Source organism: Vulpes lagopus, chromosome 10 (assembly GCF_018345385.1).
Source record: "Vulpes lagopus strain Blue_001 chromosome 10, ASM1834538v1, whole genome shotgun sequence".
Taxonomy (NCBI): domain Eukaryota; kingdom Metazoa; phylum Chordata; class Mammalia; order Carnivora; family Canidae; genus Vulpes; species Vulpes lagopus.
Genome location: NC_054833.1, coordinates 14527852 through 14552183, shown reverse-complemented (window position 1 = coordinate 14552183; position 24332 = coordinate 14527852). Strand labels below are relative to the sequence as shown.

Genomic DNA, 24332 nt, shown 5'->3' with positions numbered 1-24332 from the left:
ATAGAGCTATATAGGCATAACATTTCCATACTGTACTGAAATTAAGTTGGTATAAACCTGAAGTAGATGCTAGTAAGTTAGAATGTAAGGAAGTAAAGTAAGCCTTAGAGCACTGCAAAGAAAAGAACTCAAAAAAAAGTGAAAAAAAATCATTAAATTAAAAGATTATATTAGAAAATTTTCACTTAATACAAAACAAAAACTAAAGAGAAGTGGAGGAATTAGAAAGATATAAGATATATAGAAAACAGAATGTAAAATGGCAGATAGGAACCCAGCAATGTCATTAATAACATTACATGTAAATTGATTAAATAATCCAATCAAAAGGCAGATATTGTCAGAGTCATTAAAAAAACAAGATCTGACTATTTGCTGCCTACACTGACCTACTAAATTCAAAGACTCAACTCAGTTGAAAATAAAAGGCTAAAAAAAGAAATATCATATAAACAACCAACATATAAAAGCCAAGTAGTTATATTAATATTAGACAGACTTAAAATATAAACAGGGGTGGGGCATCTGGGTGGCTCAGTCAGTTAAGCATCTGACTCATGATTTTGGCTCAGGTCATGATCTCAGGGTTGTGAGATCAAGCCCCACATTGGGCTCCACGCTCAGGGGAGAGTCTGTTGGAGATTCTCTCTCCCTCTTCCTCTTCCCTTCCCCCCCCCAATAAATAAATCTTTGAAATATATATATATATATACACACACACACGTATATATATGTATATGAACATACACACACAGAAGTATTTTGTAATGTTAAAGAGTGAATCCATCAGGAAGACGTAACAAGTTAAAAAACATATCTACCTAACAACAGAGCCCCAAAATATATGAAGCAAAACTAACAGAAATGATGGATCAAGTAGACAATTGAACAGTGTGGTCAGAGAGACTTTCCATAATGGATGGGACAGCTAGGCAGGTCAGCAAGTAAACAGAAGACTTAAATAGCCCAATAAACCTGCTGGACCTCACAGACATCTACAAAATATTCCACCCACCAATCATAGAACACACATTTTCCAGTATACACATAGCATTCTCCAAGATAGGCCATAACAGACGCCATGAAACAGTTTATCAGTAAATTTAAGAGGACTGAAATAATATGAAGTTTGTCTTCAAACTGACATAATGGAATGAAATTAGAAATCAGGAACAAAGAAAGTATACTCACCTGAAAAGGTTCTTCTGGTCCTACATAATCCCCCAGAGGAAGAGAAATGGCAGTCAGCAAAGCAAAACTTTGTACAGATGATTCAAAGACTTTCCAAAAAAGTAGACTATGACTATTGCCATGAAATTGATGAAAGGATTCTACAGTAGATTATCTATGATGAAGCTAACAAAGGTACACACCACTGGGAATGCTTTCTTTGAAACAGAAATATAGCTTGCTATAACAACTTTTTAAAGATTAAAATTCCTCCATAAGAACAAAAAGTTGTTCAAAATCATCTCCTTAAGTAATTAAGCAAGAAAGGGATTATACCCGAGAAATGCATTTGGAACAACGGTCTCGTTGTCTTCCTTCTGAATAAGATAGTCAAAGCATTTTAGCAGCTTAAACTTTTCGCAGAAAAATATACTTGTCACCCAGTGTCATTACCTTGTCATTTCTTAAGGACATACTTCTAAAAGAGGTTAAGTATTATTTTATTTTTTATGTTAATTTAATACTCTTCATTCTACTAGTGTTCAATCTATTTAAAAGCTGTACTTACTTTATATTCTAATAACATAGAACATTAGAATAATGTTAGCCCTTTTATAAACTTATTACAAGACATCAAATAAAGTATGTGTTTATGAAGTTTTTATTAGAAGTGGTTTAAAAATTTAGTTTCGCCGGAGCTAAATAAAATACTGGAGTTAATTCCAGCTACTCATATTATAGAAAATAAATGTTGTAATACTGGTTGAGCCATTTTGTTCTAGTAATATAATTGCAACCTATGATGGTATAGTAATAATAGGATGATGGCAATATAATAATAACATCATAATCACCATCAACAGTACAATAGTGATATTAGAACCAAAGTCGAGATTTTGAGCACCACACTGCGCTTCCTACATGCATTACCCAAATAATCCTTGAAGCCCTGTGCAGTGCCATTATTTGCACAATAACAGGACATGTCTAAGGTCATAGAGCTGGTGATTGGTAGAGCCAAGGCTTAAAGCCAGGCTTCCCTGTGGTAACTGAGTGGATGGAGTATGAGAGTAGGAAGAGTCTAGAACAGTTTCACCTGCACAGGCAGGTGCATGGATGGCCACATCCTGCACTCTGAGATTGGCCTAAAATTTAGTTCATTGTGTCGATCTGACAGGACTTCACTGACTGTGTTGGGTAACTTTCCTTCTATTTTAATCATCTGGAAAGGTTACTTGGAAGTTTGAGTGAATGGAAGGAGGAGAGTGTGTGTTCTTCTGTTCTTCCTCAGAGGTCTGTTCAAGTTTTCACCTTCTTGGATCAATTTGTTACATTCTATATGTTACTCAAGTTTCCAAATATAATAAGGTGGAATAAAGTATTCTTTTCTTACAATTTTGAATAATATTTTCTGTTTTTATATCATATGCTTTTTCATTAGCTAAGAACATTTATTATTGATTACACTCATTTTTGTCTTTAAATTTGTCAAAGGCATTACTTGTTCTACTTTAAATTTTCTTTGAGTTATGTCTAACTTTTTTAATTTTCTTTTTTCTATATTCCTACCATCTTAATGCTTTCTCCGAAATCATGTATTAGCTGCTTAGCAAATTGTCTTTTACATATAAAAAAGTCCTACAGCATTCATTTGCCATTGAGTGGTTAATTACACAAACATTTGAGAATCTATGTTGCCCATATATACTAGATTTTGATTTATATTATTTTCTGTTAAATAAGCTGTTATCTGTTAGGTTCTTAATTTATTTGTTGAACCAGTTTGGGGGTGGGTATTTTATTACGTATTTATGATAATATATTTGTACATGATGAATGTAAAAATATGGAACTTTAGGTGACAGATAGTAAGACTTCTCCTGTGCCATCTTCATACTCCAGTCCTACAGTGATTTTTTAAATTCCAATATAATTAACACACAGTGTCATATTAGTTTCAGTGTACAATATAGTGATTCAACAATCGTACATAATACTCAGTGCTCATCACGAGCAGTGTACTTGTAATCCCCTTCACCTATTTCACCCCCCCCCATGTTTTTAAATTATTTGTGAAACTTTGTGTATGAAGGTTTTATTTTAACGAAGATTTATAAGTTAATATGTCTGCTTTATTACATTTTCTCTGTGTGTTCAAACCTGTGTGTTTCCGTTTCCTGACCTTTTGCTACATCATAGCCTGCTGAATGAATTCAGACAGTCCCTCACACTTATTCTTCTGGGTTTTTTTTTATTTTTTTGAAGAGTTTTTAATGTATGCTGTTGCCTGTCTCTTATATTATAAAAGTTTAGTAATGTTGCAGTTTGCCTTGTTTGAACCTCTAGCCAGATGATTCCAGGTCTTACCTGGGATGAGAGTTGACCTCTAATTCCACTTACCATTTTATTCTTGCTTTTCTTTCCAAGACTGAGGTTCTTATTCAGGAAGGCTGCTGGCTTCTGATTGCTTTTCAGTGTAGTATCCTCCATTAGGAGTATTAGCCAGGCCTTTGAACCTACTTGGGTTGGTAAAACTCAACTCACATTTCACTGAATGCCCCAAGAACCGCCCTGATCTTCTGCTCTGTTCAAGATAGCCCTTAAGGAGGTGTGGTGACGCCCTCAGAAGTTGCTGCAGTGCCTGTGCTGTACCAGGCTTTTCCAGCTTATCATCATCCTGCTGCTTCTTCCTCTTGAGGGCTTGTCCATTTCCCCTGCCTTTGACTTACATGCTGTCATTGTGTACGTGAATTCCACACGCTTTTATTATTTTTCACACAGTTGCTGTTCGTTTTGACTCAGCCACATAGGGATCACACATTCGCTCCTCACTTTACATCTCCAGTTTCCCATCCAGGCTGATTTTATTTTACTGTAAGAATTCTCTTTAGTTTTCCATTAGTGCAGGTCTGTTGTGACAAATTACTTCAAGGATCATTTATTAGAAAATGTCTATTTCATTTTCATCCTTAAAAAAAAAAAAAAACTTTTGCTGAGTATAAAACTAGTCTTCTAACTTGGCAGTTTATCTCCTCGAGCACATTGTTGCTGCTGAGATTGTCACTTGTGAGTCTAATTATTGCTCTTTGGAAGGTGATCTGTCTTCATTTTAATGTATTTGCCTGAGACTTTTAAGATTTGGGGCCTCATCTCTGCCTTGCGGTCTCACAGAAAGGTGAATAGGTGTGATTTCTCTCTTATTTATCTTGTTTGTGCTTCGTGGCACTCGAATTTGTAGAGTCCGGGGTTTCAGTAGTTCTCACCTTCCAAGATTCCAGTTCCATTCTTTCTGACCCATCTTTTATTGCAGAACCTCTCCATTTTACCACCTTTAGTCTCTGGTCCTCTATTCTCTATTGTTTCTTTTGACTCCTCTCCCAGTTCCCTGTCATAATCTGAGCTTAAGTCAACATCCAGTGAGTTCCAAATTTGCTTGTATTTTTCCAGTTCTGTCACTGATATTTTGTTTTTCAAAATACTATCTCTCTTTTTATACTTTCCCCTTTTCCTCTGGAATTTTCAATATGAACAGCATTTATTACATTGATTTTAAAGTTTCTGTATATCAATTCCAATCGATATATTAGAGCCTCATCAATCTGTTGTGATACCAGTTCTTTCATTCTTTTCTTAGGTCCTTGGTTGTCTTTGAATACTTAGACATTCTATTTTAAAAATTACTAAAATGATTTGAAGCCTAAGTTGACATCTTCCTCCAGGGAACATTTTTATTTGCTTCTGCAAGGCTCCTAGGAGAACCAACAATCTCATATCAACTTAATCCAATTTGGGGGCCTGTGATTTTTCTCAGCCACTAGAAGTGAGTTGTTGTGCAGTGAAGCTTGCTTGGTCTCCATGCAGTTCTCTCATATTTCTAGAATAAAGCCCTTCAGGCTCTCAACTGGGAACATGTTGGTTTTCACAGAGATCCACAGATAGCATGCCTTGATTCTGTTTTTTATACCCTTGGCTCCTTTAGATTGTCAGAACTGCTCAGCCATTTAGCTACTTCATCTGGACAAATCTTCCTAAGCAAAAGGAGCCCCAGCGCTGAATTCACCTTTTTTGGACTTTTATCCTCCCCTAGCTCTTGGCCCGCTAACTTTTCACTACCTTCCTACTGTTTCAGTGCCTCTAAGCTGATAACATTTGTGTTTTGTTTAGCTATTCTGTTACCTCAGAAGAGTATCATTTGAATTACTCCATTACTATAAAAGTTCTTTGTATATTTAGAATGTCAGCCTGTTATCTGCCTTATATGTTGTCATATTTTTCTTTTTGTCATTGGCTTTTTTATAAAAGAGGTGTTTGGTGTTTTTAAGATTTTATTTATTTGAGACAGAAGAGAGAGTGCGCGTGCATGCATGAGCTGGGGAGAAGAGAAGGACAAGCAGATTCTATGCGAAGCGTGGATCCCAGTGCTGGGCTCAATCCCATGACCTTGAAATCATGATCTGAGCTAAAATCAAAAGTATAACACTCAACAGACTGAGCCACCGAGGCGCCCCAAAGTATTTTTTTTATATGTACTCAGAGTTCTTCCAGAAAGTTCACTTCTTTCTGTGGTTTTTATTTCTTACATTGAATCCATGAACTTAGTGTGGAATGTGGTGTTTGCTTAAGATCTACTTTCCTTTTTTGTTCCATGTGTGAAAACCATATTTAAAAACTGTATCATCTTTTTCTCAAGATTTTGAAATATACTACCTTTTTATATACTAAATGCATGTATATGATGGGATCTTTCTATGGGTTTTTGGTTTAACCATAATCCGATTTTGAGAAAATACTGTTTAATCATTTAATGCCTCTGTGTTACATCATTCTTTTTCAGAATTTTATTATCTAATTTAAAATACTTTCCCAAGTTAAGATTAGAGTCATGTCACATTAAAAAGGCGGGGGGGGGAGGGGGAGGTGCAATTTTTCTATTCTTTAAAATTATATAAATTTAGAAATTTGAAAATAATTGAATTGTTATCTACACAATATTCTTTCCAGGAACATGGTTGTATTTGTCTTGTAGATCTTTTCTTAAATCATATCTGAAAACTTTAATTTTTTGTATGTTTTGATTATTTTGTGCCAAATTTACTTCTAGGCATTTTTCTATTTTTATTGCTGTTACAAGTAGAATATTCTTGCCATTATTTATATTTTCTAACTAGTTATTTTTGGTATAAATGACAAGATTGATATTTTTTTATTTTGGGTAGACATCCACCTTCCTGAGCTCTTTTTAGATACAGATTTCCGGTTATTTTTCATAGATTCTCTGGGAAACCATTATGTTATCAGCAAATAAGACTACTTTCTTCTTCACCATTATTCATATCTCATTTCTTTTTATTGCTACTGCGTTAGCTACATCATCTAAAGAACTGATTAAAAGTCATAGTGATTATGGCAAAACCCCCCTTGTTGTTCCCTGGTGCAAGAGATTTCTCTAGTGTTTGATTTTGAATGTTATGTATTACCAGAATGGTAATTATTCTTTATTGTATTTTCCTATTTCTCTAAAGTTTTGTTTTGATTTCTCAGATTTCTCTGTGATTTCCTCTCTGACCCCTAGGCTATTTAGAAATACGTTGTTTAATTTCCAAATATTTGGGGATTTTCCAGATATCTTTCTACTATTTATTTCTCCATTTGATTTTGTTGTGGTCAGAGAACATACTTTATATGTCCTTTTAACCTTTTTGAGCAGCAGACTGTTTTTAAATATAAAGTCACATGTGCCCAGTGGCTACCTGTATTAGTTTTCTATGGCTACATAACAAATTACTATGAACTTAGCGCTTTAAAGAAATACTTCTTATCTTATAGTTTTATAGGACAGAAATCTGACATGGTCTCACTGGGTGTAATCAGAATGTTAGCAGGGCTCCTTCTTTCTGAAGTCTGTAGGTGAGAATCTGTTTTTTACTCATTCAGATGTTGGCAATTAAATTCCTGTGTCTGTAGACCTGAATTCCTCTGTCCTGCTGGCCTTCCCAGCTTCTAATGTCCACCTGTATTCCTTGGATCTTGGCTCCCTTCTTCCCATCTCTGAAGCCAGTAATAGCTGGTCAGGTTTGTTGCATCTGAGGTGTCTCTCTCTCTCTCTCTCTCTCTCTCTCTCTCTCCCATCTTCTTCTTGTCAGTTGATTGAGTTTGAAGAGGTCTTCTGATCATCCACGATAGTGTCTGCATTTTAATGTCCATAATCTTATCACATCTACGAAGTCTCCTGTGCACATATAAGGGTACATAGTCCAATTCTGGGAATTGGGGTGTTGTCATTTTGCAGAACCATTATTTTGCCACACTACCATATTGGACAGTGCAGTGTCACACTGCATTATATTTTAAAGTGATGGAATTTTAAAGATTCTTTTACAAATTTTCTTTTATTGCTACCATTTTCAGAGCTCTTCGTATATGTAGATCCAAATTAAGATTTTAACATTTCAGTCCAGTCCAGTTGGCAATGAATGTTGTCAGTTTTTGTTTCTCTATCAAAGTCTTTGTTTTGCCTTCATTTTTAAAAACTATTATCTTTTGATGAAGAATTCTGGGTCAGCCATTTATTTTTTCTTTGAGTAGTGTGAAAATGCCGCTGTACAATTTCTGTTGAGAAGTTTGCTTTAATTTTTATCTTTGATTATCTGTGTGTGATACTTTTATCTAACTTCTGGGTACCTATAAGGTTTTGTCTTTTTCTTTGGTTTTCAGCACACTGAATATGATTTGTCGAGGTTGTTTTTTTCCCTTCCTTCTTTCCTTTTCTTACTTTTATTTTCTTTTCTTGCTTTTCTTTTCATCTTTTCTTATTCTTACTCATCCTGTTAGGGTTGTCTCGGCTTTTTGGATCTATGGTTTGTTTATTTCTTTACCTATTTCTTCTACTGTATTTGTTCTTCTCTTTTTGTGATTCCAGTTATACATTAGGTTATTTGATATTGTCTTATGGATCTTGGATGCACTGTCTTGTTTTGTCCTCTTTTGTTTCCATACTGTTTTTCTTCTTTGTGTTCCTGTTTGGTTAACTTTTATTGTAAGTTCACTGACTCCTTAGTTTTGTCAGGTCTCCTAGCGAGTCTGTAAAAGGCTTTGCCTGTCTCTGTTTTACTTTGTCTTTTATTGTTAGTATTTTCATTTGACCTTCTGTGTGTTTAAATTAGGTAGGGTGGACAGGAACAGCCTAGAGGTAACATTGGTGTCAGACTGTAAAAGTTGAAAATGATACAGTCACTTAAAAGAGTTGAGAGTAGGGAGGGCTTTTCAGGAGCTGGCAAGTACAAATTCCCAGGGGCAGAAGGGAGATGGGCCTCTTGGAAGATCAGAAAGTTCACCAGTGTTGTTGAAACATAGTGAGTGCTGGGAAGTGAGTTATGAAGGGAGGTCAAAAATGTAGTCAGAGCCAGATGACCATGCCATCTCTTTAGCCAGGCTACATATTTGAATTACACGAGGAAGGGGAAGAACGTGAGATGAATTGAATGTGGCTTGCTGTTGCTTGCTAAGTAAAAGTCATTCCCACATCTGCATGGTAGCCTCCCCATTACAAACATACCTCAGAAGTATTTCAGGTTTGGTTTCAGACACCGCAGTAAAGCAAGTATCGCAGTAAAGTGAGCCAAGTGAATTTTTGGTTTCCCGGTGCATATAAAAGTTATGTTTACACTATACTGGAATCTGTTAGGTGTACAGTACCTATTATACCTATAAGAAAGTTAAAGATAGACTTTAAAAAAAAACACTGTATTGCTAAGAAACGCTAGCCATCTTCCGTATTTTCTGTGGGTGATAATCACTGATCATAACAAATATCATAATGACAAACAGTGTGAAATATTGCAAGAATTACCAAAATGGCACACAGAAATGTAAAGTGGGAAATGCTTCTGGAAAAAATGGCACCGATCAGGATGCCTGGGTGGCTCAGTGGTTGAGCATCTGCATTTGGCTCAGGTTGTGATCCTGGGGTCCTGGGATGAGTCCTGCATGGGGAGCCTGCTTCTCCCTCTGCCTGTATCTCTCGTGAGTAAATAAATAAAATCTTTTTTAAAAAGGAAGGAAGGGAGGGAGGGAGGGAGGAAAGGAAAGAAAAGAAAAAAAGAAAAGAAAAGAAAAGAAAAGAAAAGAAAAGAAAAGAAAAGAAAAGAAAAGCCCCCAATCGACTTCCTTGGTGAAGGGTTGCTGTAAACCTTCAATTTGTTTTTTAAAAAAAAGGCACTATTTGCAAAGTGCAGCAAAGTGAAGCCGAATGACATAAGGTGTGCCCATGTGCCTTTAGTATAGTTGTTTATCTCACATTAATTCATTTGTTATCTGTCTCACATATTCAGTCTCTGTGCTGACTTTTCCTTCCTGTTTATAACCACACCTTTGGAGTGGTTATGATTTGGAGAATTTCCTTCTCTTCCGCTGATGCTGACAGTCCTGCCTCTCCTTTTCTTCACAGCCACTTCTCAGAAGGTGTTCTGTATTCATCCTGCCCTCCCTCCCTCCCTCCCTCCCTCTTTTCCCTTTTGTGAAATGATTTTTAAACATACCATGGCCTCCTAATCCCAGTGACCACCAAACCCAGCACACTCTTGTTTATTCTTATTTCTCAGAATGAAATATTTTCACTGGCCACATCTTCTTTCTTAAAAATCTCTAAACCATGACTTCCTGGGCACTTCACCATCACATTTTATCTTTCTCATTACCCCTTGTTTGTTTTCCTTTCTAATCCACCCTAAATAGAGGAATTACCCAAGGTGCTGATGTCAGACCTCTCTATCTACCATATACTCTCTCTGGCTTATCATTAATGTGCTTTTACAAACCAGCTCTCACTGTGTACTCCCAGATCTCTGCCTCCAGCCCAGACTTCCCTCTAGGGAAAGAAAAGAATATGCATCTATATTTAATAGATCATAATTTTCGTATTGCTATGTCATCTTTGCAATTATTTTAAATGGATGTGTAATGTTATGTTAAGTGCCTCTGCTGTAATTAGCCTAACCATTTCTTGGTTGAAAATGTCTAGTCCTGGATTCGCAGCCACACTTTATAATTCTACACATGTATTGAGTTTGAGATTTGATGGGATGGAAAGTGAATTGCTTCCCTGCCCGCCCCGCCCCCCCCCCCCCCCAAACTAGCTCAGGCCTCCTAGATAAAGATGGGAAATTCAGCAGAATCTTTGGCAGGCCTTTCTTCAGCTTTCTTGCTTTGAATCAGCTGAGAGGCCCCCACTGTCACTACCTGAGTTCAGGGTAGCATTCTAACTCTTGCATGAACTCCTGAAAGGCCTTCCTGTGGTCTCTGTGTCCCTGGCCTTTTTACTCTCTGCTACAGCATGCTCTCAGTTGTGAGAGAACAAGTAGCTCATGTGTCCCCAGAATACAGAAGACCCTAAGATTTTTCACACTCATGTGTCTCTGAGTAAATCTGAAAAAGAGATTGACCTTCAACCAAGGCAGGATTTTAAGCACACTATTAGATTGTAGTTCCCATGAACCTTGGGAGTATTTTTTGCCATATTTAACTGGCAACTCAGATGCTCTCCTGAGCCAGGAAATGTGTTTGCTTCCACTCTGTTATTCTCAAGAAGTAGTCCTGGAAACCAGCTAATGGTGCTGTTCTACACTCTTCGGTGTTCTTCTTAAAAAAATACAGGCACCCTAATGATTACCAGGCTTGTGCCTTGGAAAATGAAGTGCTGGTGCCTTAGATACAAAGAACTTGGGACCTTTTTCTCTAACTGTTGTTCACCGGTCCCCCATCAAGTGGCCTTTGTGATCTCTCCAAACTGTTCCAACAACCCACCTGATGGAGAACCGGCTCCTTAATGAAGCCCATCAGATCAGAGCTTCCAACAGTAGCCACACCACCAGCTTTAGTGTCACTCCTCAGTGTGATTTGTGTGTGTTAAGTGAATTCCTATTTGAATTTCCGAATGAGTGATGCCTCCAAGCTTTTGCGTGATTGTCAGCCATTTCCAGTAGCACACCAACCAAGACACAAGTTACAGCGGTTGGTTGACTCCATTTTTGAGCCCCTTCCACCCTTTCCCACTCTATGTATTGTCATTATGTAAGGAAAGAAGGTTGTGTGCACCAGGCATTTCCAAGCCCAGTGTTAGTAAAACACAGCAGCCCGGGAAGCATACTATAAAGCAGGGTGCATAGTCTGAGCAGAAGGTGGGCCTGTGCACTGGCTGGTGGAGAATGGGCATGTCATAAAGGCACTGCCCTACCGCTGCCTTCACCACTTGTTTCATGGTCTCTATTTCTCTTGGATCCTCTAATTAATTTTCAGTTTAGTCTACCATAACAGCAAAGTGCCTTTACAATTATTGAAAAGCACAGGTGCTGATGGTAACAGCTGCTCCCTTCTCACCCTCTGCTCCAACTGTACTTCTGCCTTGAGGCATTCTGATCTGTGCATCCTCTTAACTCTGTGGCTGACAATAACTGTGTACCAGACATCATAGATACAGCTACAATGTTTTATGATTGTGCTCTTTGCTGTAGATACAGGGGCAGGAGAAAATAACTTGTCGCTCTTCAGTGGATAGGTTTGAGATTAATCCCAATTAAAAACTACCCTGGGTGCTTCATTCTTGGAACACCCAAGGGTCTGATGCTTCGATCTACTCCAGGCATTGGCTCCCTTGAGGAGGCTTCTATCTGTAATTCCTAGCCAGATGGCTTAGCCATCCACCCTGTGCACTCCTGCCCCAAATCTGGTGAATCAAGGGATGGAGGGTAACAATCAGTGGTAAGGCACATACCTTGTTTCAGTTCCAGCTGTAGGATGATGATAGTGTGGTGTTCATCTTAGATGTGCCTGGTACCCTTACCCTCTTGACATTCTCTCTGATGTGTTCCAGCTTCCTCTCCCTTCACAACAACAACAAAGTCCTTATATTTAGAGACTGATCCAACATGTAGTCATCCCCACCAATAAAGTTGGAGGGGCTTTATCTCTCCAACAAGGAAAGTGAACCCTATTAAAGGAGACCTGACAAAATCTTAGAAGAGTGACTACAACTCAGAAAAAGACCATTAGGAATATAGTCTCCACCAAATGCCACCCCCTCAATCCCCCCCCCCCCCCCATGATCTCAGGCAATAGAAAAGCAGACAGAACATGAAAAGATAGGCCAAACACTTAGCCTTACAGAAAATATTACCTCAGAATCAGAAGTGTTTAAGCATTGAACTTAATAAGATCATAAATCTATTAAAGCGACAGCCCAAACATAGTATGAGACAATAAAATAAGATGAAATAGGAAATCTGGAACTAAGGGAACAAGATGAGAACAAAACAATATTCGCCCAAAACTAATAAATAAATTTGAAACAATAAGGAACTTAATGGCTCGAAAACTGAGTTAGTAACAAAAGGAAAAGCTTCAGATAATTCTAAAGAAGGCAAAAGAAAAAAAAAAACCCTCAAAATGGAAGCAATTTAAATCATTGTAAGGGTGATCTGGTATAAAGATAATTGGTGTCTATAAGGGAGCCCAACCCAAAGAAAAATAATTGGCCAGAAAAGATCTATTTGAAGATATAATAAAAGAAAATTTTTCTGAAATGAAATGCTTCTCCTTTAGAGAAGGTCCCTGTGTTCTAGGGGAAAACAAAATATCAAAAATTGTATAATGACAAACTCCATGCTGACTCCTAGTTATTTATAGGACTTGAGAAATAAAGAATTTTGCAGACATACAGACAGGAAAAAAGGGAAGTCACCCCAAAGAGGAGAGGCCACCAGTCAGGCTGGCTCTGAGCTTCTCCACTTCTACATCACTACCAGAAAGCAAAGAAGTATGCAGAGTTTTGAAAGAAAAAACTGATGTATTAGCACCAAGAAAGTGTTAAAATTCAACTAGAGAAACCAAGAGTAAACAACTATGCAAATTGAATGTAAATGTTATATACTTTGACAAAAGAGAGAGGAGTCGGTCTTCATTTAAAATTGATGCATGTAGTTCAGAAAATCTGTTTAAAATATGTTTTTTTTTTTCAAAGTCTTAACTTCAGAGGAATTTTTTTAGGAAAGTAGTATCTCTATAAGGAAATACAGATTTAAGGGTAGTTTTCCTTTATTTTCACTTCAGCTTCATTTTAAGTACAGTTAAATTTTACTCTTTCTGTTTAAGACATACATAGGATGGTGTATAGAATCCCTTGAAAAGTTAGTGTGGTATTTCTGGGTGTTTTGCCTGTGGGTTGAATTTTTACATTTTCCTTTGGAGTGTAAGACATTGTTTTAATTTTTTTTTTTTTTTTTTTTACAAATTACTTTGTCTAAAAATAAAAGCTTATTCCAAAAAACATGTAAAACATAAAGTAAACCCATCTACCAAGCAAGGATCTGTTTAGGTCCTAGATAGGGTTTGGCACAGGCAGATTTTTTAATTTTTATTTTTACTTACTTTTATTTATTTTTAAGATTTTATTTATTTATTCATAAGACACAGAGAGAGACAGAGACACAGGCAGAGGAAGAAGCAGGCTCCCTGCATGAAGCCCAGTGTGGAACTCGATCCCAGGACCCCAGGATCATGACCTAAGCCCAAGGCAGATGCTCAACTACTGAGCCACCTAGAGGCCCCATGAGCAGATTTTGTAGAAATCTCTTGTATTTCCGAATGTTCTGACAGTTTGAACTGCTGCTCCTTTGGTTTCTCTTCTGTTTTTATATGTGTTTTGACAACATAGTGGCTTTTACCTTTCTTACAACCCACCTCCATGCTTTTTGGAAATGATTGGGGAAACAACTCACCCCAGATGACGAGTATGACTTTTCTTTTCCTCCCATTTGCTTGGCATGGTTAATACGAGGCACAGAGTAAGTACATCATTAACTTCATTACATTCATCTTGGAAAGAGAAAACCAGTGGGAAACAGTTTATAAATGAGTGGATCAAAGCTTAGAAGGGATTTGCTCAACATCATTTCTTATCAACAAACCTGATACTTTCCTTTCCTTATTTTTTCTTAGCTCCAATATCTTAGTTACAAGGCATCCCCCTACTTTTATTTCTCTTTTGATTATGATGGGTAAATATCTCATTAGCATGTTAGTAATGTATTTTTCGTTGTTAATCTGTGACACCATATAAACTGATAATCACAGGATGACTAGGATATTTTTTATCTTATGTAAATTTTTATCTTCAGTTAATATAAAGTGGTTATTATGATGTAGGCATTTTGGTCTAATATGAATTTCAGATACATGCATTGCAACCTCTATTTGAAGATAATCAGGAATTAGAGTATTTGACTTTGGTACAAATAAATAATGTGAGCTTGAATAATTTTTTTTTTGTGTACCCAAGGATCCAGCAAATGGAAACAAATGAAATTATGACAAGTAATCACTGCTCAAAAATATAATAGTTGACAGAGATTGTGAGTGGTTGATGCCATTTAAATACTGATTTACTTTCCACAACCAGAAAGGGAGGTAGTTTCATCCTTTCCCTCCAACGTTTAGCTCTATCTCCCTTCTTGTCATCAATGACAAAGAAACATAGACATTTTGTTCAGTTGGGGCACCTGAGTTGCCCAGTTAAGTGTCTGCCTTCAGCTCAAGTCATTTTCCTGGAGCCCCACATTGGGCTCTCTGCTTGATGGGGAGTCTGCTTTTCCCTCTCCCTCTGCCCCACTTGTTCTCTCTCGCGCATGCATTCTGTCTCTCTCTCAAATAGATAAAATCTTTTTTAAAAAAAGAATATTTTGTTCAGTTAAAATGGTGATTTTCTTTTTAAACTAAGGGCCATTATAACATTATGACTTTTAAATTGTGTTGATGAAGAACCACAAATATGTAAGTTTTTTTATTTTCATAAAGTTTTGTTCATAGATAAAATTGCTCTATTAGCAATTCTTCATGCTTCTACCAGCTAATATCTCATGATCATCTGAGGTATGTTTCCTCTAAAAATCATTGTATAATAGCCTTTTTTCTTGTAAGAATATCAATATTGCATATTTTAAAACAATACTCTTAAAAATTTGCTAAGAAGTTTGCCTTACCCAGCATTAAAAGGTTGAATTTTCTTGCGGATGGGGCAGGTCTCAGACTGTTGTGTAGAGTCCTCGGCTGTCAATGTGAAGGGGAAGGATAATTTAGTTTTTGAAAGATCTGGTTCTCGGACCTTGGTGAGAGAGGTGGTCAAGTGAGTAACACAACATTCTGGAAATGTACACTTAGGTCTTTGTGTGATTGTTTCAATAGATTTTGATTGCCAGTATTCTTAAAGTTGCCAGAATGTTCCAATATAGCTTTATCCAAAATAAGCTTTCCTTAAACTACCTTCTTCAGTTGTCATAATGCTCTTCTGATTATATTAATTCTAAAAATATGAATAGAGTGTATATACCATTTTACCAATTGTTATTTTTAATTTGTTTTAACAGAAATCTTAGAGGCTGGCATTAAAGCAACTTCAGAGTCACTTAAAGGTGTGAAACGAAAAAAGATTGTAGCTGAGAATCACCTGAAAAAAATACCAAAATCCCCACTGAGGAATCCTCTTCAGGCAAAACATAAACAAAATACAGAAGAGTCATCTTTTGCCGTTCTTCAGAGTGCTTCAGAGTCTCACAAAAAACAGAATCCTAGTCCCGTAAAAAATGGGAAGCAGTTTACCAAACAAAACGGAGAAACACCTGGGGTAGTTGCCGAGGCCCCTAGATCCGAAGACTCTGTCTCCCCAAAGAAGCCCTTGTTTCTGCCGCACGCATCTGAACTGCGTCGATGGGGATCGGAAGGCTCTGACCCCACCGAGTTAGACTTCCTGGACACAAAATGTGACTCTGGTTCTTCGTCAAGTAAAACCAGGACTGACCACAGTGAATGTATCTCCTCCACTCGTAGTCCTACTTCTTCCTCTTACACAAACACCGCATTCGATGTCTTACTGAAAGCAATGGAGCCAGAGCTGAGCACCTTGTCCCGAAAGGGCTCGTCTTGTGCAGTTAAGATTGAAAAACTGAGACCAAATAAAACTGTACGACCCCCTTCTCAGTTAAACAACAGCTCAACGGATGCCCCAAATCAGACCCCGCAAGAATTTGTTTCTGAATCACAGCCTTCTCCTTGTACCTCATACGTAGTGCATGTGTCTGCCACTCAGAAGAATGAGCAAGCCACAGTTCAGTCAATTTCTCAGTCATACCATCAACACGAACACTTTGTTTCCAAACCTAACCAACAAAATCAGCAGCTTCCAGTGTGCCCAGCTTTCACGAGGTCGTTGGCAAATCTGCAAAATCAAGAGAATGCCAAAATCGAACAGGTTTATCATATAGCAGTGACGTCATCTGTGGCTCTGACCTCACCTTCCAGTAGAACTCAGGTTACTCCTCAAAACCAGCAAATGGATTCTGCTTCACCGATGTCAGTAAGTCCAGCCCATTCTACACAGTCAGCTCCCCCGCCAATTTATAATTCGACTCCCGTCGCCTCTGTCGTTAACCATAGCGTGGAACAAATGTGCAATCTTCTTCTGAAAGATCAGAAGCCCAAAAAACAAGGAAAATATATTTGTGAGTATTGCAATAGAGCTTGTGCAAAGCCCAGCGTGCTTTTAAAGCACATCCGCTCCCATACCGGAGAGCGACCCTATCCCTGTGTGACCTGTGGATTTTCATTTAAGACTAAAAGCAATCTTTACAAGCACAAAAAATCCCATGCACATACTATCAAACTGGGTCTTGTCTTACAACCGGATGCTGGTGGTTTGTTCTTGTCACAGGAGTCCCCCAAAGCACTTAGTATCCACTCAGACATAGAAGACAGTGGGGAGAGTGATGAGGAGGGGGCTGCTGATGAAAGACAGAACGATCTGGCCTCCATGGACCTGCAGCCTGTGCAAATAATGAAAATGATATCAAATTCTGAAGCTTTACCAAAATCAAGCTCCGTTCCAAGCAAACCAGACCACGTGGTGGGTGACTTTTCACTACAGGACAAAGCTTCAGAATCACAAGCTGTGACAGAGTTACCAAAAGTTGTGGTCCACCCGGTCAGCGTGTCCCCTTTAAGAGTTGACAGCCCAAAGCTTACGGATTCCAAGGCTGAACTGCCTGGTGCACAGAAGCAGAAGGACCTTCAGGGAGCCAGTGTACTGTCCCACTCAGCCTGGACATCCTCCCTAGAGACTGACGAGAAGTCTCGTCAGAAAGGGGATGTGAGTCAGCCAGAAGGGAAGCAAGAACCACACATAGGAACGGTACATGCCCAACTACAAAGGCAGCAGGCTACCGACTGCCCCCAAGAGCAACAAGGAAAACTGCTGAGTCCTCGAAGCTTGGGAAGTACAGATTCTGGTTACTTTTCACGTTCTGAAAGTGCCGACCAGACAGCGAGTCCGCCGACTCCCTTTGCCAGAGCGTTACCCACCATGGAACAAGACTCAAATAAGAATAATGGGCCCTCTGCACCTCGTATCAATACACCAGCACCCTCAACTCTGTCAACAAATGAAAAAGCATTGCTTTTACCAGGTCAGATGCGCCCACCCTTGGCAACAAAAACACTTGAAGAACGGATATCAAAGCTTATCTCCGACAACGAAGCCCTGGTGGATGATAAGCAGCTGGATAGTGTAAAGCCACGGAGAACCTCTCTCTCACGACGAGGAAGTATCGATTCCCCCAAATCATACATTTTTAAAGATTCTTTTCAGTTCGATTTGAAACCAATGGGACGGAGAACAAGTTCAAGCTCTGATATACCAAAGTCCCCTTTCACCCCTACGGAAAAATCAAAGCAAGTGTTTCTTCTGTCTGTACCTTCCCTTGACTGTTTGCCTATTACAAGAAGTAACTCTATGCCTACCACAGGTTATTCAGCAGTACCTGCGAGCATAATACCTCCCCCCCACCCACTGAGAGGAAGCCAGTCATTTGATGACAAAATTGGCGCTTTCTACGATGATGTCTTTGTGTCAGGACCTAACACTTCTGTACCCCAGAGTGCGCACCCCCGTACCCTTGTCAGACAGTCAGCGGTCGAAGACTCTTCAGCAAGTGAAAATCACCTGCTCGGTACTGGACAGTCCTTGGATGAGAGCTATCAAGGATGCGGTGCCACTGGTGACACCGTATCGGCAAGGAACAAGTCATTGGCACCAGGCTCGCATTTAGAAAAAAAGAAGTCCCATCAGGGGCGAGGGACCATGTTTGAGTGTGAAACCTGTAGAAACAGGTATAGAAAACTGGAGAATTTTGAAAACCATAAGAAATTTTACTGCTCAGAGTTACACGGACCAAAAACAAAGGTAGCTGTGAGAGAATCTGAACACAGCCCTGTGCCGAATAGTACACAGCCTCAGATTCTCCACTACAGGGTTGCTGGTTCCACAGGGGTGTGGGAACAGACGCCCCAGGTTAGAAAAAGGAGGAAAATGAAAAGCGTTGGAGATGATGATGAACTTCAGCAACATGAAAGAGGGGCTTCTCCAAAAAGCTCCGAAGGCCTTCCACTTCAGAATTCTCTGGGCCCCGCTTCCACTCTGTCTAAGCATAATATTGCAATAACAAGTGACCAGCAGCACAGAAACATACAGTTGCAAACCTCCCAAATCCAGTTGGTTGCCAGAGGCCCCGAGCAGACCACAGATCCAAAGCCGTCCCCTGTCTCTGAGCAACACCTTGGTTCAACTGCCCAGGACAAGACAGAGCTGAAGAGGCAAGGAACCGGGATCTCAGTGATTCAGCATACAAACTCACTGAGCAGACCCAATTCATTCGACAAGCTTGAGTCTTTTGAAAGAGGTTCCCCCATTACCTTCCAGGAGCTGAATAGAACAGGGAAGCCTGGGCCTTTGAAAGTAATAGGAATTGCCCTAGAGGAAGGCCTCCTTCCTCAGAATACACCTCACCCTCACCAGCCTGTGCTGTCATCAGATGCTCTAAGAGGAGAACTTCAGGATGGTCTGAGAAAGAGTTCAAATGAACGACATGTGCTGGGACAGCCCTCCCGACTAGTTCGGCAACACAACATCCAAGTCCCAGAAATTCTAGTCACAGAAGAGCCGGATCGGGACCTGGAAGCCCAAGGCTATGATCAGGAAAAATCAGAAAAGTTCAGCTGGCCTCAGCGTAGTGAAACCTTGTCGAAGTTGCCAACAGAGAAGCTGCCACCCAAAAAGAAGAGGCTCCGTCTTGCCGAGATGGAGCATTCTTCAACAGAGTCAAGTTTTGACTCCACTCTGTCCAGGAGTCTGAGTAGGGAGAGTAGTTTATCTCACACTTCCAGTTTCTCAGCTTCACTAGATGTAGAGGATATTTCTAAAACTGAGGCTTCCTCCAAAATCGATTTTCTAAACAGAGCAGATTTTCTCATGATTCCAGCTGGCTCAAACACACTTAATGTTCCTGGAACTCACCGGGAAATGAGGCGTGCTGCCTCAGAACAGATTAGCTGCATGCAAACCTCCATGGAGGTCTCTGATTTCAGAAGTAAATCATTCGACTGTGGAAGCATAACCCCACCTCAGACAACACCACCTGTTGAATTGCAGCCCCTGAGGTCCCCTTCTGGCATGGGGGTCACCGGCCACGTGCCTCTCTTAGAAAGAAGGAGAGGTCCACTCATGCGGCAGATATCTTTGAACATAGCTCCAGATAGTCATGTGTCTCCTGTGAACCCACCATCTTTCCAAACAGTTGCTCTTCCTGGTGCGAACACAGCACCGTTTCAGGGCCCTCAGCTCACTAATGCATCTTTAGCCGAGTTTCCTGTAAATACTTTGCACTCCCAGATTCTAGTTAAGGATCAGCAAACTGAAACTTCTAGTTCCAGCTCTACTAACATCCTCCCTGTTCAACAGCTTTTTGGTATTAATTTGTTAAATCAAATCCACGCACCCCTTGGCCATCAAAACACACAGATGTCTCTGCAAGTGTCTACACAGAGTGTCAAACCAGATGCAAATCCCAATTTATGTGTGTCTTCTAAAAGTAAAGATTGCTTTGCTCCGAAATACCAACTTCACTGTCAGGTTTTCACTTCAAGCCAGTCTTGTTCTTCTAGTCCTGTACTTTCTTTGCCAAAGCAAGTTCTTTCGGATCCAGTTGGGGCTGACCACCGTGGGACTTCATTAGCGTTACCAACCAAATTAATAGATGCCATGCCTAATTCATGTGCTCAACCCCCACTGAAGCTTGGGCCGCTCGGTGGTCAGGCACAGAAGGTGCCAACATCGTTTGCATTGCCTGTGCATCTGCAGAGTAACGTTCCAGCATACTGTTTTGCCACAGTCACACCTCTGCCACAAATCCTGGTGACACAAGATCTATCCAACCAGCCAATTTGCCAGGCTAATTGTAGCATGGTGCCAATCAGCAAAGACCAAAACTCCATGCCAAAATTGCAAAAAGATCACCAGAATGTTTTGCCAAACCCAGAGAAGGAACTTGTTTGTGAAAATGTTTTCCCAGAGATGGGCCAGAATTTTTCTCCACCAGATTCCCTGTCCATAACCCAGAAAATGTCTGTTGGTAGACTTTCCCCCCAGCAAGAATCCTCAGCTTCAAGTAAAAGGATGCTTTCCCCAGCAAATAGTTTAGATATTGCCATGGAAAAGCACCAGAAGAGAGCTAAAGATGAGAATGGGGCTGTTTGTACAACAGAGATTAGACCTTTGGAACCATTGAGTTCAAGACCTACTGAAGTTAATAAACAGAAGAAACCTGTTTTAGTGAGGCAGGTTTGTACCACCGAACCTCTTGAAGGTGTGCTCTTGGAACAGGATATTTTTTCTCAACCTGAAATTAGTGGTGAGGCTCTTCATTTGACAGATGTTTTACCAGCTGATCATTTGTCATCTGAACACTCGAAGTCTCTAGTTACAGAACCCATAAACGAACTACAAGAATTTGAAAAGGTCAAGTCATCCACATCACTAACTCTTACAGTGAGAAATTCACTTCCTGCAGGTTCTCCTTCGGAATGTGTAGACAGTAACCAAGAAAGGAAGTCCCCAGGAGTTAAAACTCAGGGTGACAAAGAGAGCATCCAAGAGCAAAGTCCAGCTGCAACCAGCACACTTTTAGTGTCTGATGTGGGAGACACACAGCAGCTGTCTTTCCCCAGCCTGAAGACCTCAACCAACTTTACGTGGTGTTACTTGTTAAGACAGAAGGCATTGCATCTGCCTCAGAATGACCAGAAAACCTCAGCCTATACTGATTGGACAGTTAGTGCCAGTAATCCAAACCCACTTGGTTTGCCTACAAAAGTTGCTCTTTCTCTCCTTAATTCAAAACAGAAGACCGGAAAATCACTATATTGTCAAGCAATAACTACCCATTCCAAATCAGATTTATTGGTCTATTCAAGCAAGTGGAAAAGCAACCTGAGCAAGGTACTTGACATATCATTTATCTTCACAAATAGTTTGTGCTGTGTCTTGGTGCCTTTAAATGTTTTAATTGGAAATTGTATCTTAATTTTGAGTGACGAATTGTGCTCTGTAAGTATAAAGTTACCCAAAAGAAAGGATGATAAGTTTACCCCGAGAGTTATACTGATAAGGGTTACAGGGAATCCTTCAGTGATTTTTATCTTGAAACATTTGAAAATAACTTGCCCTGAGCTGAGTATTTAAGTCCTTATGTGATGGTAGAGATAACCATAGTTTTACTTTCATCTTTCTCTTACACTAAGTGGTAGGAGATTCCGTTTATGCTATGTCCCCCCTAGTGCAGGGGAACAGAAGTGTGACTAATCAAAGAGTGTCATATTTCACTTTGAAATATAAGCAGAGAGCCATTCACACTTACGCGTGTGTACCTGACCACTCTCCCCTTGCCTTGCAAGTCTCCACTCCCGCCCAGTGTTGGAATCATCTTAGTGCTAAAAGAAGAGTCACAGAATAGCTGACTCATACGCTTGATAATTAAGTTGATTTGGTCAAGATGTAGAGAGTAAGGTCATAAAACTCTACTTTGGGTTTATTTGTGGAATCAATTTGAGTAGAGTTTTTGACTTCATAAAATGGGAAAAATCACTGAAGTGAGAATAAATAAATAGGTAAGGAGATCGTATTGAACTCTGCCATTCAGAATGATGGGCAAGTGCTTGACCTCTACAGATTCACAAGCGTCTAATACAGGCTCATAGACATGTATGTGCTTATCAATAAGAACGTACTTACGTATCACAGTTACAGTAGAGGTGTATTGCACTTTTAAGAAGGAAGTCTCTAACTTTGCCAGTAGGTTGAGGAGGTGTGAATATAGGGAAGATATTCCAAAAGTAGAGATACTTTAGCTGAGTCCTTTTTAAAAAAGGAAAAAGTAGGAATTTTTTTTTCAAGTGAACAAGAAGGAAAAATTTTGATAGTCCGCTGAAATGATACAGAAGTGAGAAAGCATTTGGTTTGTTTTAAGGAACCCTGAGGATTCTGCAATGGTCAGAAGGTGTTAAGTCTGAGACACCAACATGCTTTCAAGTTGGAAGTATAGATAAAGACCAAAGAATTTGCTTGATGAGGGAGACCCATTGATCCATTTTCAGTGAAGAAGGGTGCATCCAAATCATTCAGAATTTAATTTTTAAATGCCCAGACTTTATGCTAGACCTACTAACTCTCAGAATCTTGGAAGATGAGACCTGATTATGAGAATTTATTTATTTATTTTTGATTATGAGAATTTAAACAGAGCTTCATGAATATTCCTGAAGTGCCTATAGAAAAGTGGCTCCCCTTCAGTACCAAGTGCTTTGGTAGAAATGCCTCCAGAATGTGTATCTAGATGTGGTGTTAGGCAATGACTTCAGTGGAAAGTGTCGGGATTCCTAGGTGCACTGGTATGTATAATCAGCTTGCTCAGAGCAGGTGGAAGGAAGAAAGGCTCAGGATGGGTTTGGGGATCACTACTACTTAAAGGGTTGAATGGATAAAGGAAGCCCACACAGGAAACTAAAGAGATGGTTCACAGAGGAAAGAGGAGGACCAGTAGAAAGTGGGATCACGTAGCTCAAGGAGAAAATTTCAAGAAAAGCTACTCAGACGGAGAAGTCAAATATAGGTCACAAAAAGATGAAGACGAACATGGCTCCTGGACTGAGCAGTTCTAATATCGCTGGTGACTTGGGTTGTAGGGGCAGGTGGTTGTGGAGGACTGGGTGCTGGATTGACTGTTCACTCCCAACCCAGATGTTAATGTATTTATAATTCAAAATGGACAAGAAGGGGCAGGTGCTGAAATGAAATGATTTCCAAGAGAAGCAAGGTATCAACAACAGACTGCACAGGTGGTCAAGCGTATAAAGACTAAGGAAGGGATAAGGATCTTGGGATGTTTAGCTCATTTGTGACTGGTGAATAGAAGCCAGATTTGACAGTAAGAAAGTGAGCGAAAGATAAGTGGGAATTAGGTATTGAAAAGAAGCTAAAAAGTAGGATTAGTGTTAACGGTATAGAGTCAAGGGAAGGGATGTGTATGCATTGCAGACTGTGGGGAACCCGATGTGTTTGCCAGGAGAAGAGGACAGCGAAGCCATTTTGCTTGTCAGGGTCAGTGTCATTAGCTCCTCACACTAGTTTTCTGAGACACTGGGCCAGCAGCTTTGCTATACTCCTGGCCTCAAAAGGACAGGGGCTCCCCAGGGTACCCCTGCGGCTGCACAGGCTCTCCATCCATGGTGCACCGCTCTCATGTCACTTGCTGGTAGTTAAGTCATGTCAATACAGAGCCCTCTGCTAGGCGCTGTGGTATTTAAAGGTTTGCAAAAATGGTCCCTTGATCAGAAAAGTCGGGCCTCACATTGACTTTGGCCAGAGGACGGGGGTTTGAGCCTTGGCTGTTAAGCTTGACCTCAGACAAGCGACTTCACCCCGAGAGTGCCCATCCTCACTGGCTGTAACCTCCTATGCTGCCTGCCTCACCAGAGATATAAGAATGGCAGTGGCCAAGGAGAGGGAACATGTGTGACATCCTAAGGCGCTGTCACTATGAAGTCTTCATAGGAAATGCACATGTTGTTTATCACTTTGATGTTTGTTACCTACTTTCCTAGAGAATTATTACCAGGCCACAGCCTGACTTCTGACCAGTGTCTCACAGTTATCAGCATTCAGGAACTTTTGAGAAGGTAGAGGGGAACATCATTCTGGTTTAAAATGATAGGAGACAAGGAGACTGTTGGGA

The 24332-nt window shown here is 39.8% G+C and overlaps 1 protein-coding gene across 4 annotated transcripts in view; it reads left to right on the top strand.

The window, feature by feature from the left end:
• The window catches only part of HIVEP1 (HIVEP zinc finger 1), a 145005-nt gene that overhangs the window by 87001 nt on the left and 33672 nt on the right, over positions 1-24332 (top strand). For all 4 annotated transcript variants that reach the window (XM_041770094.1, XM_041770096.1, XM_041770093.1 and 1 more), the window contains exon 4: positions 15585-21541. In XM_041770094.1, the coding sequence (XP_041626028.1) occupies positions 15585-21541 (5957 nt within the window). The remainder of the gene's footprint in view (positions 1-15584; positions 21542-24332) is intronic.